At 52.5% G+C, this 14,438-nt stretch overlaps 1 protein-coding gene across 1 annotated transcript; it reads left to right on the top strand.

The window, feature by feature from the left end:
* On the top strand, positions 783 to 12,393 carry LOC100621351 (keratin, type II cytoskeletal 5-like). The gene is made up of 9 exons (XM_003355393.5): positions 783 to 1,308; positions 3,083 to 3,291; positions 5,659 to 5,719; positions 6,524 to 6,619; positions 8,014 to 8,178; positions 8,853 to 8,978; positions 9,716 to 9,936; positions 10,760 to 10,794; positions 12,183 to 12,393. Exons 1-9 carry the CDS (start codon positions 829 to 831, stop codon positions 12,368 to 12,370), a joined length of 1,581 nt encoding a protein of 526 aa, XP_003355441.3. The 5' UTR covers positions 783 to 828; the 3' UTR covers positions 12,371 to 12,393.

The raw sequence follows: 14,438 nt of genomic DNA, 5'->3' as shown, positions 1-14,438 counted from the left end.
CATGGCACTGTGTGAAGTTTATGAGAAGACAAGTATTAAGGAGTTACTTATCGTAGCTCTCATGCAACCTCACAACTTTATTATAAGAATCAAAGAGGAGTTCCCGTTGTGGCTCCAGAGGTTAAGAACCCAACTAGTATCCATGAGGATGCGGGCATGATCCCTGGCCTCCCTCGGTGGGTTAAGGATCTGGTGTTGCCATGAGCTGTGGTGTAGGTCACAGATGCAGCTTGGATCCCACATTGCTGTGGCTGTGGTATAGGCCGGCAGCTGCAGCTCCAATTCCACCCCTAACCCAGGAACTTCCATATGCCGCAGGCGCAGCCCTGAAAAGAAAAAGAAAAAAGAATCAAATAATTTAATGCTTATGACTGACCTGAACATGATCTGGCACAGATTAAGTCCTCAATAAATGGGGTTTTTCCTTTAAAAGTGATCGTGATGGGAAAGGCATAGTCAAGTGCTTGGGTTCAGAGTCTAAGACCTGGAAATCGAGAAGAGATACATGGGAAGCAGTGGGAGTGTCTGCAGCGTGTGGCTGAGAACCTGGATGGGGAGGGGGGCTACGGGTGCAGGGGAGTTCGGGACCCAGGCCTGGTCCTGCCCTGTGTGGGGTGTTCCCCCGCAATGATGAGCGGGGCAGGAAGACGGGCCGTGGCCAGACATGCCTTTGAGATGAACTCAACAGCGTGGTCTTTGATCTTCTCTGGCCAAGCCCAGTTCTTGAAAGGGATAAAAGTCAAGGAGAGCTGGGGAGACCTAGACTTGAACGGCTCCTCATCTCTTTGACATTTTCATTCCTCTCACCCTCTGGCGCCGGCTCCCACCATGACCCAACGCTCCTCTGTCACCATCAAGTCAGGGGGCTCTCGGAACTTCAGTGCTTCCTCTGCCAGCCTCCTCCCAGGCTGCCGGCCCAGTTTCAGCTCCATCTCTGTGTCCCAGGGCGGGAAGAGCTTTGGGGGTGGCTTCGGGGGCGGTTTCGGGACCAGGAGCCTCCACAGCTTTGGGGGCAGCAAGAGAATTTCCATCAGTGGCGGCTACCGGTCGGGCCGGGCCAGCTTAGGAGGTGCTGGCTATGGGCTGGGTCTCGGGGGCATAGGGTACAGGGTTGGGGGAGCCTGCAGCGGCTATGGATTTGGAGGTGGGATGATGACTGGAGCTGGGGGCATCCAGGAGGTCACTGTCAACCAGAGTCTCCTGACCCCCCTCCACCTGGAGATCGATCCATCCCTCCAGCGGGTGCGGAAGGAGGAGCGGGAGCAGATCAAGACTCTCAACAACAAGTTCGCCTCCTTCATCGACAAGGTGAGAGGCTGGTGGGGTCTCCATCAGGAAAGCAGTTGGTGCCCAGGGGGATCTCTGCTTTTTGTGCTTTTCCAAGGTCCTGGGGGCTGGCACCCCTGCTAATAGGGTGGAGGGGGAGGTGATTTCCCACCTTGATGAGATGAGCAAAATGTCCATCTGCAGACTCCAGAGCTGTCTGATCCACTGCAAGGCCATTGCTCTTTTCATGAATAGTGATTCTGTACTTGGCTTAGAAGTAGATAACAAAAAGGAATTCGTTTGGAGGGCAGGGGATAAAGGAATGGAATTTACAAGTTCAGCTCCCAAAAGTGGGCTGGAGTCACTTTTGCCTGCCAGTTAACAGGGACAAGTCCTATAGCAACCTCTCTAGTGATGTGGGCGTGGTTAGCGAGTGGGCGTACTCAGTGTTTCAGATTTTCTTTTTGGTCTGAGGGAAGCTATGACTTCAGCCCTGAGTCCCTCCTGCTGTCAACCTGAGGGATTTCCCCAGTTCTGGAAAAAGAAACAGGTGTACTAATGTCAGTTCATCCCTGAGTTGGGTTTTTTTATGCCTTGGAAAAACCAGTTCAAGGATCTGGACTGTTTAGCTCCATGCCTGGAGTCTGGAATAAAGAGGGCCAAACTAAGAGGCAACCAGCCCAGGCTCCATCCTCAGCTCTCCTGCTAGGAGCATCCTTAACTTCTCCAGCCTCCGTTAGGTTGGACAGATGGACCCTAAAGTCCCCGGCAGGTCTAACAAGCTAAGAATTTCCTTGTGCTATAGACCCAGGACTTTGAAACTATAAATAGAATCAAAAGCTCAGCTGAGGCCTTTATGACTCCTGTCCTCTGTGGCCTGGCATTTGCAGCAACAGATGTGAGATTTCCAGAAGCCTGGCTCTGAGGGGAAAGTTGTGGGTCCTGCTTTCCTGGGTTTATTTGAAGGGGTCATGGGGTCATGGGATGTGGCTGCAGAGGACTGGGATCCAGGACAATGGAAGAGAAGGTGGGTGGTGGGGTATGTTTGTTAAAGACCCTCTGTAGACACGCTGCCCATCCCAAAGTCTTGAAGCCTTTGTTCCTTTGTTCTCTGGGACTCCGTGGTCCCCCAGCCACTTCCAACAGAAGGATTTCTTTAGGGAGAATGATTTTTGCCTCTTCCCAATTCTACCTCCCAGATAGAGGAGCAGATGAGGGCAATTCAATTCAAACAAACCAAAATAGTAGCACAAGAGCACAGGGTCCCAAGAGGGCAGAGAGAAGAAGGGGTTTGTCCAGGGCCACACAGCTGGTAAGGGACATGGCTGGGATTGTGCCCAGGTCCTCTCAGGGTGACTAGAGTGACCCATTCCAGCATTCCTGGAGTGTGCGGGCCACTGAGTCCAGATTCTAGATCTAGAGAAACCAGGTCGGAAAGAAAACGGATTGAATTTTCTACCAAGAACCTCCTGCCAATTTAAAAGGAATTGAAATCCCACTCAGAAACATGGCAGTGTGTTCTCTTCTTCAGCAGCCACGCATCAGCATGGTTTGGTGTATTCAGAGGGTTTCCAGCCCCTCTGGCCCTCCTCACTTGTCCCACCTCCAAACCAAGCCAGCGCCTGTCTCCAGACTCACTGCATCAACACTGGCTTGGCTCCTTCCATGATGAGGAGGAGGGGCCTGCCACCTGGACCCCTGAGGTCTTGCAGTCCCCCACCCCCTGCACTGTTGGGAGTCCAGTATCCCAGAGCCCTCTTCCGGGAGGCTGCTCTGCAGGGAAGCACTCACCATCTCTTACCTCTGGTGGGAGCAGGTGCGGTTCCTGGAGCAGCAGAATAAGGTCCTGGAGACAAAGTGGAGCCTCTTGCAGGAGCATAAAACCACCAGGGCCAACATCGAGCCTATGTTTGAAGCCTACATCAGCAACCTGAGGCGGCAGCTGGACAGCCTGGGGGGAGAGCGCTCCAGGCTGGAGGTAGAGCTGAAGAGCATGCAGGACGTGGTGGAGGACTTCAAGAACAAGTGAGTAGGGGCTCAGCCCCTGAGGCTCCAGGGGAGGCCCCACGCTCCAGAAGTGCCCAGCGGGAAAGAGGATACACACTTAGGGCAAGGAGGTGGACTCAGAAAAAGAACTGGGACCCTGCAGTCAAGAATGCTGAGGCTTTGGGGAAAGGCTGGGCTCAGAGACAATAACTAACATGGGCACGCAGAGCGAGGTATGTGTGATTCTGCAAACCCTGCAGATGAGGAAAGTAAGGCTCTGAGATAGTAACTGACTCATCCAAGCTTATATAAGTGCAACCCATGAGTTATGAATCAAGCCCCCAGAATCTCATGCTCACCTTTGTTCAACATAACCCCATTGCTGACTTATGCAATGTACATGTATCTAACCTAACCCAGGCCAAGGCTGGAGAATGAAGAAAAAAGAGGCATAACTCCTGCCTTCTCCCTGGAACTTCACACACACACACAGACACACATACACACCATGAAACATAATAGCATGTTAGTGCCTATAGATATGAACAATTCCTTATTTTTATTGTTTTAATTTATTTCTAGTGTTCTTGGTCCAAACAAAATAAATTTTGGTTCCTATTTGTATAATGTAGTGAGTGTCCAGCTTTTAGAATTGCACTAACATGGTAGCCACATGGGGCTATTTAAGTTTAAATTAAGGAAAATTAAATAAAATATAAAAGTCAGCCCTTCAGTGACACTAGCCACTTTCAAGTGCCCAGTCATCCCATGTGACTAATGGGTCCCATAATGGTTGTAGACATAGAGTATTTCCATCATCACTGAACGTTCTCCTGAGCAGCACTGCAAAATCTAGTCAGATGTTATAATCTTGGCTCAACCACTTACTGGATCAATGACCCAAAGAAGACTAACTTCTCAAAGCCCCAGTTACTTCGTCTGTTAAAAAGGATATTAACAGTACTCACTTCATGGGGGAGGGAGAATATTAAACCAAAACTCACATCCAAAGTACTCACTTGATAGACTGCTTTTTTGGTGCCTGGCACAAAAGCAAGCCCGTAATACATGCTAGCTATTTTTACTGTATTGATGGTTAGATATATTGTGTAGTGATGCAAACATAGACAAGAGAAGCAAGTGCAGATGGGCAATTTACAATATCATGCAAATGTGGGAAAATAGTGTTTCAATCCAAGAAGGCTTCCTGGAGGAGGAGACACAAGCTTAAGATTGAGAAGGAAAGAGGCACAGAGGAGGGATACGGGGTGGGGGGATCTGTTGAGAATGTGCTCCTGGTTAAAGGACTGTGATGTTCCTGTGGCAGGTGTCTGAGAGGTCCGTGCAGGGCCTCGTGATGCTTGCCCTCTGGCAGAGGCCCTGTGAACTGGGAATGCAGAAGGACAATTGCACGGAGTTAGGTGCAGTGGTCAGATTTAATGAAAAGACACCACGAAGACTTAATAAGGAAACCCAAATCAGTTGTCCCAGAGAACCTAGGAGAGAGCACAGTTCTGAAGATGGTGTCGCAGGAAAGAGTTTTCTCAGATCCTACTGGACAATAGAAGAAAGATAAAAGCAGGGGAGATTCTGGCTATGCATGCCATGTGGGATAGTTCTTTGTGGTTTTAAAAAATAATAAGATGACCCATAGATGGCAAAGAGCCTCTGAGAGGTCAAGTGACCCTTCCCAGGTTATTCAGCTGGTAGATGGAAGGGATAAAGCCCAAACCACAGCCCAGCCATCCAGAGCCTCCAAGAGGGTGGGATTGGCAGATCCCAATAGGAGGTGGGATGGGAAATGGGTTATTCAGAGTAGACGTAAAACATCCTTCCCAGAGACCAGTTGGCGGGGGGGTGGGGGTGGATAGAAGGGGGAACCCAAGGGAGCGGGAGCTTACTGCCTAAGGGAAAACTGAAGATGAGAAAACTTGATGGAGGGAAAAGAGGGAGGTATCTTACGAGCCTGAAGACTCTGCTCCCCAGGCCACGGGTCCGTGGCTGAGAGCAGAAGAGTGAGGCAATGTGAGGGAGCCACGGGGTGCAGGTGCCGGCCCAGGCCTAGGCTGCCTGCCTCTTCTGTCCTCTGTTCCTCCCCTCATGACCACCCTGGTTGGGTTGGGGTGAGACCACGGGGGAAAAAGGAAGCATGTGCACCCCTTCACGGGACCTCTGAGGAGCAGAGCTGTGAGAAAGCCACCTCAGGAGGCATGAGGGATGGTTCTGTGTTGCCCCTGTTCTGAGTTTGGGATTCAGGTGGACGGGGTGGTTGTTTGATGGAATTGGGATTGGGGAGAGCAATGCCACAGCCGCCCATTTTCCAAGTCTGCTCTGGAATCCCACCTGCCATCTCACTACGGGACCTCACCCCACCCCCAGCACCCATCCGCTTCATCCTTCCCACAGGTACGAAGAAGAAATCAACAGGCGCACGGTGGCAGAGAATGAGTTCGTGGTGCTCAAGAAGGTGAGTCAGAAGGTGCTCCCTCCTGACTCTGGGCCCAGGCGGCCCCTTCTGGGAGTGACAGTTGTCACCTAAGCCAGCAGCCCTGCAGGCAAGGCTTTATTTAATTGGCACAGGCAATCTTGGAAGCAGGTTTTACTTTAGGAGGGAGAAGACTCAGGGTCAGGGAAGTTAAATAAATGTTCCCCAGGTTACCCAGATAACTAGAAGCCAGTCAGGACACCAGAGTCCCGAGTGTAAATCATGACCCCTGCCCCCTCCCCAGGTGGAGTCAGGTACAGGAAGAGGGGAGGCAAACGGGGTCTTGCATTGAGATGAGTCTGTAGGACCTCAAGTCAGGCTTGAGATGGACACAGGATGGGGACCAATTCCAGGAGAGGAGGTCCAGGAGCCATGGACCTTTCTGCTTAGCAGAGATGGGCAGAGGGAGGGGGAGGACCGGCCTCAGGAGTTCATCTGGAGGAGGAAGAACAGAGCATCTGTGTCTGAAGGGGAGGGAGGGGCAGATTTTGAGGAGGAGGGCAAGCCTCTCAGACACAGGGGAGACCCGGGGATGGGTGGTCCTCACCACATGATGACGTGGGAGGGCTTCCACGCGGCACCCGCTGATGAGCAGGCGGGCATTTCCCTGAGTGTCCTGGTCCTCACACAGTTTGCAGCCCCTGTAAATTCCACTCCAGCCATGGCCTGGGAGAGAGAAACATGCTCACCTGGGGAGCTGAAGTTCTCTGACCTCATTCACAGATGGAGGGGCTGGCTGACCCAGGAAGGGGGGGTACTCAGAGTGACAGCATCTTCTGTGCCTAGGACGTGGATGCCGCCTACATGAGCAAGGTGGAGTTGGAGGCCAAGGTGGAAGCCTTAATGGACGAAATCAACTTTCTAAGGGCTTTCTACGATGCGGTAAGTGGTGCCAGGTACACCCTTCCCCACCCCACCCCCAGTCAGTAATGGGTGATAACCTGAAGGAATTGAGGACCCAGGAACACAAGGAGGAGGCCCAGGTGGCTGGAGTGGAGTAAGCGAGTGGGGAGTAGTAGAGATGGGATCAGAGATGTTATGGTGGGAATGCAGGTGCACTGAGTCTTGCAGCTGGGCCTGGTGAGGACAGATGACACGCCCATGAGGTTACACATGTTTGATGCCCAACAGAAGTTGGCCATGTTTTGGGAGCAGGAACATGGATCTATGTCTTCAAATGGCTTCCAAGACCATCTGACAGACTTGGGGCAAAAAAAAGGCATCGCTTTCTCTGCTTATTCACCAGGGTGGTGTTGGCTTCCAATTCCGAATAGCAAACCTTTGGGCTGACCCAGCTAGGTCTGCTACAAGGAAAAACTATTTGGAAAAAAACAAATTGCATCACAACAACAAAAAATAACAATTTCTTGAAACAGGAAATGCAGGAACCAAAAAAGAAAGAAAGGGGGTATTTTTACATAGATTTGAGCTCAAATTTTATAGCTCATCAGAATCTTCTAGAGGTCTTGTTAGAACACCAGTCTTGACTCAGGAAGACTAGGGTGGGGCCCAAATTGTTTCATTTTAATCAAGTTCCCAGGTGGTACTGATGCTGCTGGTCCAAGGGTCACATTTTGGGAACCCCTGCCTTAGATGATTTTGAAAAATAATCCCTAACAAATTAATTGTGCATTTTCTGTTTCAAAACCCATTTTGGCGGACATGAATGCATTTCGTGCTCACAGAAATCCTGGGAAGCAGCACGATGACTAGTCCCTCTGACACAGAGATGCTATCTAACCTGCTTGGCAAATCCAAGACTTGAATTTTTCAGGTCTTTCTGCTGTTTCGAGCTGGTTTTCACTTCCCATGCCCGAGGAGCAGGGCGGAGCAAAGCTGGGAAATGGGGCTTGGACGCAGCACATCTCTCTGGCTCTTTCTGACTCAGTTTTCTTTCCCACAATAATGTCTTTATTTGGGGCGAAAGGCTGCATTTTCTCGAATATGAGACATCACAGCACTGACAGGTCACAGCAAGATGCATGCCCTTGACAATGGGAGTGACTTCTGGAGAATTACCTGAGATGCTGCTCCCTCTGTGCAGATGAGGTGGTGACAGAGAATGGGGATAAATTCAGTGACCTCCCTTTCAGACCTAAGCTGGCTGTTCCATCCTAAGGGTGCTAGTGAGGTCCTCGATGCCAAGTCTATTCTGCGGGCCTGGTCAGTCTCCCAATACACATGCATAGATGCACATGTGCACGCGCGCACACACACACACACACACACACACACACACACCCTGCTTCAGCTCTCCCTTCTGGGCCCTCTCACAGGAGCTGGCTCAGCTTCAGGCCCAGATCTCCGAGACCTCTGTGATCCTGTCCATGGACAACAACCGCAAGCTGGACCTAGACAGCATCATCTCCGAGGTCAAGGCCCAGTATGAGGACATTGCCAACCGTAGTCGGGCTGAGGCTGAGTCTTGGTACCAGATCAAGGTGAGGTATCAAGGTCAAGTTCAGGAAACAATGGTAGAGAACTGGGGCCTCAAAGGCGGATTAGATAAGAGCCTTGTCTTCCCAGTCAGATGGGGTCAAAGGGATCTGAGTTCAGCTTGGGGCTCCCCCTCTGTTCTGAGCACTCTTCAGATGGCACCATCAGGACCTGGGGGAGGGGCCAGACAAAGGCAAGAGGTGGTCTGTCCTTCTGCCATGGGGGCGGGTGGGGGGAGGGATGGACACACCTCCAATGCCCTACAGAAGAGAGGAGAGGGATGGCCACCAATGCCAGCAGGGGTGAGAGAGGGAGGGTGGGCTAGGGAGTCCCTTGGATATGACACCTAGTGCCAAGGAAAAGAGGTATGAAAAAGCTTTAAAATCAGAGAGTGACAGGCAACTCTGCAGGATGCTGAGTTTGTGGGAGTGAGAAGTCTGGTGCTGGAGAAGAGGCCTGTAAGGCGGGATAGAGGAAGGGGCCAGCTGTGGGTGGAGCCTGCAGACATGGAGAATGAAGGGCAGAGCCAAGAGGTGATAAAGAGATGGAGTGATGGAGAGGGCTGGGGGCAAAAGGAAGTGCCCCCGGGCAGCACCTCGGAGCCTGTTGGGCCCTGGGAATTCACCGCCTTCTCTCCTCTGGCCTGACCATCCCTGCCTCCTGCTTCTCCTGCTCCCAGTACGAGGAGCTGCAGCGGTCGGCCGGCCGGCACGGGGACGACCTCCGCTCCACCAAGATGGAGATCTCTGAGCTGAACCGGGTGATACAGAGGCTGCGCTCTGAGATTGACAACCTGAAAAAGCAGGTAGGGCTGAGCCCCCAGGGGCCATCCCATCCATGCCCCTGCCTCTGGGCAGACCTGGCCTGTCTTCATTCAGTCCGCGAAGCCTCCCCAGATGGCTGACCATCCAGGAATGTAAATGGACAGCCTCCCACTCCCCTGGGGACATCAGGGCCTTCTTTCTGAGATCTGCCCGACACCAATTCCTCTAGGAAAGATACAAAACTTAGGAGTTGCTGTTGTGGCACAGCAGAAATGAATCCAACTAGTATCCACGAACATGCAGGTTCGATCCCTGGCCTTTCTCAGTGGGTTGGGGATCTGGTATTGCCGTGAGCTGTGGTGTAGGTCACAGATGAGGCTTGGGTCTGGCGTTGCTGTGGCTGTGACCTAGGCTGGTAGCTGTAGCTCTGATTCGACCCTTAGCCTGGGAACCTCCATGTGCCGCAAGTATGGCCCTAAAGAGCAAAAAAAAGAAAAGAAAAGAAAGCCCAAATCTTTGACTCACTTTACCTACCCACAATCCAGAGAAGTTCAGCCTTGAAAAGGACACCCCCTTCAAAATCATTTCTCCATTCCAGGTTAAGTCACAGATTATCCAAAGGGAACAGAGATTAATCTTCTTTTTAAAGATGATGAAGTACCATCCTCCTTTGCATGAAGTCTGTTTCAGGAAGCTCTTCCCTATTTGTTAAACTAAAGCCCACACCTTGCTACGTTCCCCGTGGATGATTGCACAAATGCCTGTGTCCTCTCGGCAGTGTGCCACACTCCAGTCTGCCATTGCTGACGCAGAGCAGCGTGGGGAGCTGGCCCTCAAGGACGCCAAGCACAAGCTGGCCGAGCTGGAGGACGCCCTGCAGAAGGCCAAGCAGGACATGGCGCGACAGCTGCGTGAGTACCAGGAGCTGATGAACGTCAAGCTGGCCCTGGACATCGAGATCGCCACCTACCGCAAGCTGCTGGAGGGCGAGGAGTGCAGGTGGGCGACCCTCTCCTCCTACCATGGTTCAAATGGATGTTACCAGAACACAGAGGCCAAGAGCCCCATAGTGTCAGGCCCCACATAGATATGCCCAGGGCCGAAATGGGATTCAAATGTAGCTGTTCTCTGGAGGCGTCCTGCAGCTGCTCCCTCCCATTGCCCCTGTGGGACCCAGAGCAGGAGCCAGGGTGAAAGTGTCAGGAAGAGGTGGCCCATGACTACCCGGAGAGTCACTGGCAGGGCCATTTCTGCCCAGGCTCCGTAACAAATGAGGTCGCACTTGAGACGAGGCTCCAGGGCTCCGTGTCTGCCCAGAGATGCCTACTGACTGCCCCTCCCTGTCCCCATTTCTCTATAATATCTTGATTGATCTCTGTGCTGGGATCCATACTAGCTTCCTACAACTGATGAGATGAATGAAACACATGGGGTTTTGTTTGCTTGCTTTTTGCTTTTTTAGGGCCACACTCAAGGCATATGGAAGTTCCCAGGCTAGAGGTCGAATCAGAGCTGTAGCCACCAGCCCATGCCACAGACACAGCAACACCAGACCCGAGCCACATCTGCCACCTTCACCACAGCTCATGGCAACACCGGATCCTCAACGCACTGAGCGAGGCCAGGAATCGAACCTGCATCTTCATGGATACTAGTCAGATTTGTTTCTGCTGAGCCACAACAGGAACTCCTGAAATGCTTGTTAAGCACAGTACCTGGCACACAGCAAACCCTCTGTGCTTATGGCTTTGAATATGAAGAACCCAGGGCTCTCCAACTTCTCAGCAAATGAAATGTGTCTTTCTCTCTCCTTCTGCAACAGACTCACAGGAGAAGGCGTCGGACCCGTGAACATCTGTGAGTAAATGTCCTGGGACGATAGAAAAGTGGGAGGTAAAACGGAAACTAATAACATCCCTAACAAGGACTTGGTGAACAGAGAGTGAGCGAGCTGGGGCGGGACACCATTAACATCCTCCTAGGGATCCCTGTCTTCTTTGGTCCTTGACCTCAGGGGGATGAAGAGAGGCTCATGGTGACTTCCCCCAGGAGGTCACAGAAATGCTCCACCCAGGTCCAAGGACACCAGTTACAGGACAGAGCAATAGGCTCCCAGTCTGAATGCCTGATTTCATTTCTCAACTAGTTCTGGCAGGAATTCAAACTCGCACTACTAACAAGAGGCTATCCAACAGCCGATGGCTAAAGACTTGCATTTAGAATTGAAGCAAATTAATTGGACAAGTAGAGCAGGAGGGCTTGGCTTCAGGTGCCAGGAGGGAAGTCGGGGGGCGGGGGGAGCCATCCCGCAGGAGGACCAGCAGGCTCCTGCGGCATCCATGGAGCGCGATGATGTCCCCAGCAGGGGGAGGTGGAGTTCCCTTAGCCCTACTTGAGTCAGACCACGCAAGGGAGGCTGGATAGCCAGGATAGGGCTGTAAATGAATGAATAAAAAGAACAAGGATGCTCCACCTGGAGAAAGGGACACTGAGAGGGGAGGGCGAAAGGTGTCTTCGAGTGTCTGGCAGGCTGGGAGAGCTGTACCCCGAGGCAGTGAGCTCCCCATCACTGAGGGGATTGGAGCAGAAGCTGAAGAATTGCCTCAGGGTGACACAGCGGAGGGGATTCCAGTCCAGGGTGTTCACCTGGATGGCCTCCGGGCCCCTCCCGGCTGGGAGCCAAGGATCCCCACACATGATATGGAGCCTCATGCCCCACCAGCTTGGGAGGCCCAGGTAGAGAAGAGGGACGAGCACAGGGCCCCAAAGCCTGTGTTTCTGGCAGATGTGACCTTGGCAGCCCACTGGCACCTCTGTTTTCCCCTCTATCAATGGGAGTGATGATCTTTTTTTTTTTTTTTTTTTGTCTTTTGTCTTTTTTTTTAGGGCTGCACCCATGGCATATGGAGTTCCCAGGCTAGGGGTCTAATTGGAGCCACAGCTCACAGCAATGCCAGATCCTTCACCCACTGAGCAAGGCCAGGGATCAAAACCGCATCCTCATGGTTCCTGGTCGGATTCATTTCCGCTGTGCAACAGCAGGAACTCTGGGAGTGATGGCAGTAAAGGCATCCACTCAGGTCCAATGAGGAGACCAGTGTGGTCACAGCTGGGAAAGCTTTGACCCTTGCCACGTCCTGTGTACGTGGAGGCAGCGTGTGATGCGGTCTCGAGGTCCCCTGGGAGCCCCTGGGCAAGACACCCGGGAGGAGCCTGCCAGTGGGTTCTGTGCCTTCTCTCCACAGCCGTGGTCTCCTCCTCGGGGGGCTCAGGCTACAGCAGCGGCGGTGGCCTCTGCATGACCGGGGGCGGCCTCAGCTACGGCAGCAGCGGAGGCAGCTTCAGCTCCACCAGCGGCCGCAACATGAGCGGCAGCAGCTCCAGCATGCGCATCATTTCCAAGACCTCGTCCACCAGGAGCTACAGGAGCTAAAGGGCCCTCCTGCACCCCCATCCCCACCCGGCTGCCTCCCCTCTACACCCCGCCCCCACCCCAGCCCTAAGACCCACCGCTTTGCTGACCCCCATGCACAGAATCAATGGAAGGCACAGGGAGCAGGGAAGTGGCTTGCGAGTCCTCGTCCATCCCTCCACCTCCAGACAGGTCCTCGCAAAAGTTCCCCACTTGTTGGTCATCCCAGAGCCCTCCAGGGTCCACGGGCACCCATTGCAACTGTTCTAAATGCCATATGCCAAGACTTGGGCTGGAACATTCCCTGCAGTGGCTTCTTCCTGTCTGACCCAGATTGTCTGCGACCACAGTCCTCTTGGGGGCTGCTTAGAACTGACCCTAGTGCCCCCAGAGAAGCTGAGTGCAGTTCAGGTCTCTGCTTTCCCACCACCGACAGAACACCTCTCCTGCAGGTGCCCTCGCCTGAGACAATGTGGCAAACCCTTCCCCACAGAGTCCCTCCTCACTGCCCTCCCTCTCCTCCCTGCAGGGCCTCCAGCCACTTCCCCAGCCCCCTCCTGACGTCCGAATATTTGAACGAGAAATCAATGCCCTTCAAAATATGACCAATTCGATTACTCAAGCTAGAATGGAACAACGTTATCCACAACCCAACACTTCCCTGTGGCCTGGGGCTACGTTCCCTAAGAGTCCAGAGCTACACCCTTCCACATCCGCCTTGTTCAAGACCATATTGAAATTGCCATCCCAATCAGAAAGGTCCTGAGGATGAGCCAGCAGGAAGCCAGGCTCACGTGACAGTGAAGGAAAGATAGCCCCAGACCATCAAGGAACAGACACAACAAAGAAAGGAACCCCATCAGCCTGTATTAGAACTGCCTTGGGAAGCAGTCCTTCCAAAAAATCCTCCAGGCACCAGAGTTTCCGCTTGCCTTTGATTCAGCCATGGTTTACTTTCCTTTTTACCCTGTGCCTTCCACCTCCTTCTTCACCCTCACTCCCTTTTTCTTTTTCTTTTACTTTTTTTTTTTTTTGGTCTTTTGTCTCTTTTTTTAGGGCCACACCCAAGGCATGTGGAGGTTCCCTGGCTAGGGGTCAAATTGGAGCTGCAGCTGCCAGCCTACACCATAGCCACAGCAATGCCAGATCATTAACCCACTGAGCGAGCCCAGGGATCGAACCTGCAACCTCGTGGTTCCTCGTCAGATTTGTTTCCTCTGCACCATGATGGGAATTCCCCGCTCTCTTTTTCTGTTCCTCCTCTTCTAACCCTGTGTGTCTCCTTTCTCCATCCTCTCCCCTCCTCTCTTTTATTTCTCTTTTCTTCCTCTCCCAGTCATCCATTTGGCAGTATATTTCCTGTTCTCAATCTCTCAACATTTCCTTTTCTATCTCTCTGTCTCTGAAATGTCTACAGTGCGGATTTGCCTATCCCCAGCCCTGGCCAGAACCAAACTCTTTTAAGGCAGTTCACCAGATTCTCTGCCCACACGGAAAGCCCAAGACAGCAGACCCGGAAGAGAGAGGGGGTTGTTTTTCCTCCCCCTGAACGGGTTTGTGGCTCAGCCCCTTGAAGGAAGCAGAGGTGGGGTGGCGGTGCAGTAAGGAAGTGGGGGAGACACAGAGATCTTTTCGAGTGGCCTTCACGGGGTGGTTTCCCCATGGAGTCCAAAGAGCTGTAAGCCCTCAAGACATCTGCCATGTAGTTGAGACCAAAATGTACTCCAAAGGCAAGAGAGCCTGGCTGCCGTGCTGCTCCTATCAGGACAAGGAGAGGTCACAATTTCAGAAAAAAATGTCACTCCCCTTCCGACAGCTCAAACCCTTCTGAACTGCCTGCTCCCTGTGCCTGCCTAATTCCCTGAAATCGCTGCAATAAAAGGTCACCGAGCTCTCTAGGTCTTGACTGAGTCTATGTCCTATCCCACGCTCAGAGGATGACCTTGGAAATGGAGTTGTCTGTGAGCAGGTGCCATTCACCCACAATGCTTACTCTAGGGCAGAGTGAAAATCCCCTGACACCATGCCACAGGACCCCCGCCTACTCTGCCTCTCATCATCAGCTATGGTCTCTTGTTCTACCCCTTAT

This window comes from Sus scrofa, chromosome 5 (assembly GCF_000003025.6).
Source record: "Sus scrofa isolate TJ Tabasco breed Duroc chromosome 5, Sscrofa11.1, whole genome shotgun sequence".
In the NCBI taxonomy this organism is placed as follows: domain Eukaryota; kingdom Metazoa; phylum Chordata; class Mammalia; order Artiodactyla; family Suidae; genus Sus; species Sus scrofa.
The sequence above is the reverse complement of the archived record's forward strand: the minus strand, read 5'-3'. Positions and strand labels throughout refer to the sequence as shown.